The sequence below is a fragment of the Tupaia chinensis genome, unplaced genomic scaffold, assembly GCF_000334495.1.
Source record: "Tupaia chinensis unplaced genomic scaffold, TupChi_1.0 Scaffold000447_1, whole genome shotgun sequence".
Taxonomy (NCBI): domain Eukaryota; kingdom Metazoa; phylum Chordata; class Mammalia; order Scandentia; family Tupaiidae; genus Tupaia; species Tupaia belangeri.
Genome location: NW_006159952.1, coordinates 612609 through 617775, shown reverse-complemented (window position 1 = coordinate 617775; position 5167 = coordinate 612609). Strand labels below are relative to the sequence as shown.

The window sequence follows — 5167 nt, the reverse complement described above, 5'->3', positions numbered from 1 at the left end:
GCGCGGGCTCCCTATAGTGAAAAAACCTCTCCAAAAAAAAAAAAAAATTTTAAATAAAATAAAATAAGAGTACAGGTCATGCAAAATAATGATAAATCCTTGAGACGATGGTTTACTAATTACCTGATTTCACTACATATTAGATTCTTGTACAGAAAAATCACACTATACCACAAATGTAATAGTGTAAATATGCACTACTATGTGCTAATAAAATAAATTAAAAAAATAAATAAGAGTACAGACCTTCACATTACACTAGCATTAAGACTCCATAAGCAAACAGACTTACCTTTAACCAAGAGTTTTTCCTCATTTTCAAGCGTCCCATCCACATGTCCGTCAGCAGCATTTGGGTACAAGTATGTGAAACAAAGGGTCTCAATCCTCCAGACACAGCCAGCTTCAGACAGGTTGAATTACTCCAGTTCTTGAGTTTATATGTCAACAATTTCATGGCCATTCTCTCATTCTGCTTGAATGCGTTCTCTAGCACATCCAGGGCAAGCTGACCAAACTGTCTGTAATGACACAGCAATGAATGGAGAACACAAAGGCAGATGAGAGCCCCAGAAACATTCTGAAAGGATGAACAAGAGATTCAGGGAAGACCAATTAACTAGACTTTATTTTTAAAAAGAGCATGAGAACAGTAACATAACAATCTCAGTTTGCAGAAGCTAGGCCAGCTGGTGGCATGGTGATTAAGGCAGCTGGATCCCACATGGCAAACTCTGAGGCTTGAGTCCCAGACCTAGTGGCTTGAAAAACATGTCAGGCACATATGTGTGTGTGAGTGCAAAATCCCTAGAGGTCAGAAGGAGGAGAAGAGATTGTGGCATAGTCATCAGTCCAGGGGATGGAGGGTGCTTATTCACTTTCTTTCTCTCTCTCAACTCTGTCTCTCCAGTGAGTACACTTGCCCTATAGCAGTAACAAACAAACAAACAAACAAATAAATAGAAATAGTAATTAATTTTTTTTTATTTGCAGAAGCTATTTTAAAGGGATTACCACTGATGAAAGAGCCTGTTCTCTCCTTCCTGAAGAAAGGTAACTAGAGGGTTGACATTGTTACTAGAGGGTTAAATTTGGTTTACACCTGAATTATTCATGGGGAAAGGCAATTCCATGCTGTGCAACAAGCTCTATAGAGCTTTGTTTGGGACTCCCTGTGCCATAAGACCTACTAAAGATTATTTTTAATTGCCAGAGGGTGTATGCAGATAGAAAAAGCAAGGGAGAGAGAGAAAGTCCCTAATAAAGCTGGTCACACAGAAATCCTTTTTCCTCCATCTTTTTATCCCTTAAAGACTTTAGACACACTCGTATACATGTGTGGCTCATTTTTAAAAGTTATTTATTTTTTATTATCATCATAATCTTGTTTATATTACATTGGATTGCATATAACTTTACAGTGTACATGGCTCATTTTTCAAGCCACCAAAAGTGAAATTCAAACCACAGTTGGCCCTGTGGGATCTGCCTCCCTTAACCACTACACTATAAGACCAATCTCTAAAGAATTTTTTTAACAGAATAGTGTTAAAAATTAAATTAGCAACTAAAGAAATTTGTGAGACTTTTGTTTAAGATTTTACAAAATACATACATAATTTAAGTAAGAAACTAGGACTGGTGACACTCTCAGGTGATTTTCCAGAAGGTTATTTTCTCTGAAAATTAGATACTCTCATTCGCTAGAATTTTCTAAAGCAAAATTATAAATTAAAGGGCCAGCAGATGCCGTGATAGATAAGGGGCTGGATTCCCACATAGACAAATGCAGTTTGAGCCCTGGACTCAGACTTGAAAAATCACGCCAGGTGCATGTGCATGTGTGCCCAAAATCCTGAGAGGAGAATGGAGGAGAAGGGATTGAGGTATGGCTCATCCCCACTGGGAATGGTGACTTTCCCTCTCTCTGTCTGTCTCTCCAGTGAATGTATGTGCCTTTTGGCAAAGACCTAAAAAAAATTATAAATTGATTTCCATTAACTATAGCTTCCCTTCTTTCCTCACAATAATGTTTCAGAAATTAAAAAAAAAAGCATTTCTTACTTTTCTACCTTGTATCATTCCTCTTTAGTCCTTTAATACAATGAATTTGTTCACCTATCTGATGATTACTTAAAATGAACAATAAGCCTTAATTAACTTAGCATCACAGAGTTTGAGACTTGGGAGGGACTTTCAAAATCATTAATTGAACACTTTATAGTTAAGAAACTAAAGCCCCAAAATCTAGTTACTGACTTGCCCAAATAGTAAACTGTTGGGCTGGATCCGAGAGTCCTAATTTGAAAGCCACCTCACTTTCCTGTATTCCACACAGCTCCTTAGGATACTTAAAGATCCTATTGATAGGAGGGTCCATGGTGAAAGGTCTACTTATCTTTTTTTTTTTCATTTTCATTTTTTTTTAAATCCCTTCCTTCCTTCCTTCCTTCCTTCCTTCCTTCCTTCCTTCCTTCCTTCTTTCCTTCCTTCCCTTCTTTCTTTCTAAAATGGTTGGCCATGTGGGAGTCCAACAACCTTAACCACCACACCACCTGCCAGCCCCAAAAGGTCTACCTATCTTACAAGCTCTAAGATGAGGGAGTACAAGTGTCTGGCCAGTCTAAGAACTGTCAAAGTTTAGTATGAAGTGAAGAAAGAACTCCTACTTTGAGTAATTTTTCAGCTCTTCTGAGGCATCATCCACCATGTTGCTCTCCTTGGCTTCACGGGCCATGGCTCGGTAGAGTATAGAGGCAATCACGGCCTTCGCAGTGGCCTCCTCTCCATGCTGCCAGAAGAACATAGCCATCTTCTGCCTTTTCATTAGCACAGCCCAAACCAGCAGGTCATTGTAAGGGTAAATGAAGCCAGTAGACTCAGGGTCATCGGACACATTTTTTCCTTCTTTTGACTTCTTCCTTGATTTATGAAGGACTACAGACTTTTCCTGTTGGAAAATAAAATATAAATGAGTTTTCACATACTCAATATGCATGATGTTTTACTTAATGCAAAACAGTGGATATCCTAAAAGTTTTTTGTTTTTGTTTTTAAGGTTTTTGCAATAGGGCACATGCACTCACCAGAAAGAGACAGTGAGAAAAGTGAGAAATCACCCCTCAAGGAGGATGGCCATGCAACAGTCCCTTCTCCTCCATTCTCCTCTTGGGATTTTGGATATACATGCACACATGCCTGGCATAGTTTCAAGTCACCAGGTCCAGGACTTGAACTGCAGTTGACCAAGTAGGAGTCTAGCACCTTAACCACTATGCCACCTGCTGGGCCCTCCTCAACATATTCTTAAAAATCACTACTATAAACGGAGATGAAAATAATAATAGGACTGTATAAAGTAGCAACCAAAATTTAGATTTTGTTATAGTAATCTATGTCTTGCTACATTTCTATATATTAATTCATGTAGCACAACTTAAATCATTACCTCCTCAGAACACACCCAGTAACTATAGTGTAACTTTTACTTATGCTTGGAAATTGGTTGAAAAAGCATATTAGGTAAATGAGAATTATAAAATAGCAAACAAACAAAACCCTTTTAACTTTACCTAAGCAAATAGAGTCATTATCATCCCCTTAGAAAAACGCCACTAGTGTTGACAACATGCATCCTAATGGACTGGTTTTAAGTTTTCTCTTCCTTTATTCTAATTCTATTTCTCTAGTAACAATAACAAGTAATAATGGAAAAAAAAATCTCCATCTGGTAAACTCACCCTTTGCAGTTCATCTCAGATGACAACTCCAGTTCCCCATTTTCTTCTGTATAACTTTCTCTATCTTTATTTCATTTTCATCATACTGTTTACGGTTATTACTTTATGGAAGGTGGAACCATTTCTCAGTCATCATTACACCTTCCCACCCACCTCCCACACATTCAACCAGGCTCTCAGCATAACGCTTGGCAAATAATTAGGATTCAAAAGTTATTCTTTTTCATTTGAGGAGACAGAGCCAAAAAAAAAAAAAAAGTAATCCATATTCTCTATTTCTTTAAATAAATGGAATTCATCTCTATTAATTACAACCAATATCACCAAAGGTGGTATTATAAAATGCCTTTTCATCCCAGGAGCTATAGAAGGCAACCCTTTTTCAGCCAGCATGGTAACCCTTTACATGGACACTCTGGAGCAAAAGCATTTATCCCCAGAGAAAAGCGGATCTGAGGAAGTCCAGGCAAGGGGAATAACAGCATTGCATGCACAAGTGTGTGCACACACACAACATGCACACAAATACATTATCGTTGACAAGCTATAATACTAGGCCAAAAGTAATTTCAGGAAAGCTTTAAATGGGGAAAAAGATACAAAGCTCCAGGCAGAGAAAAGTGAAGGAGAAGCAAGCAGCCTTGCCATCCAGCTGGCCTTGTGCTGAGAAGGATAAGGGTGTGATGTTGGGGTGATGATTCCATTTATTTAGTGCCACCCCCTAGACTGCCCGCCTGGGTCACCACGTGGACACAGCAGGGAAGGAACGAGGAAGAGAGGCTGAAGTGCAAGCCCTGACAGTCCTCTGTCACCAGCGTCTTGGGCCTTGGTTCGCTGTGGCTGGAGGACGGCTGTGTTAGGCTTTTGACTTGCACCATCTGTTTATGGCACTTGTAAATAGGTCCTCTGTGGGTTCTTCCCTTCCTCCAACTTCAAACAAAGAAACAGTCTCTGTCTGCAAAGACGATTTCATTTTCGAATCTAAAAACGAGTATGTGCTACCTTGAATTTGTAAGGCTGGGCCGTTCTAATAAACTGGGAATGCAGCGTGCTTTCTGTAGACTCATTTCTACTTCCTGAGGAACGTCTCCAGTGACTGGGGTGCTGGGCGAGGCTGTCAGCAAAACTGGTCACTCTCTGGCATATGTTGTTATTTTGTTTTTAAAATAAAACAAACAAACAAAAAATGATTATAGTAGTTGACCACTTTTTATTTCTAGACACTAATGAAAACCAAATAACATGTCATGTTCTATCCCTAGTGGCTGTCTCTGTCTCTCATCCATGATTAGCAATTAATCTCCTTGAAAACTACTCATTCGCCCCATAATTTTTGCATTACGTACACTGCTATTTTCCTAACACCTTAGAGAACACAGGCTTTTGTTCCCTATTATGTATCTGCATTCCTTCTCTATGTGGAAATT

At 38.9% G+C, this 5167-nt stretch overlaps 1 protein-coding gene across 1 annotated transcript in view; it reads right to left on the bottom strand.

The window, feature by feature from the left end:
* LOC102471583 (transient receptor potential cation channel subfamily M member 6) overlaps positions 1 to 5167 on the bottom strand; it is a 207034-nt gene that overhangs the window by 135411 nt on the left and 66456 nt on the right. The window contains exons 15-16 of the mRNA XM_006155328.2: positions 2670 to 2950; positions 293 to 521 (exon numbers count right to left, since the gene is read on the bottom strand). Coding sequence (XP_006155390.1) covers positions 293 to 521; positions 2670 to 2950 — 510 coding nt within the window. The remainder of the gene's footprint in view (positions 1 to 292; positions 522 to 2669; positions 2951 to 5167) is intronic.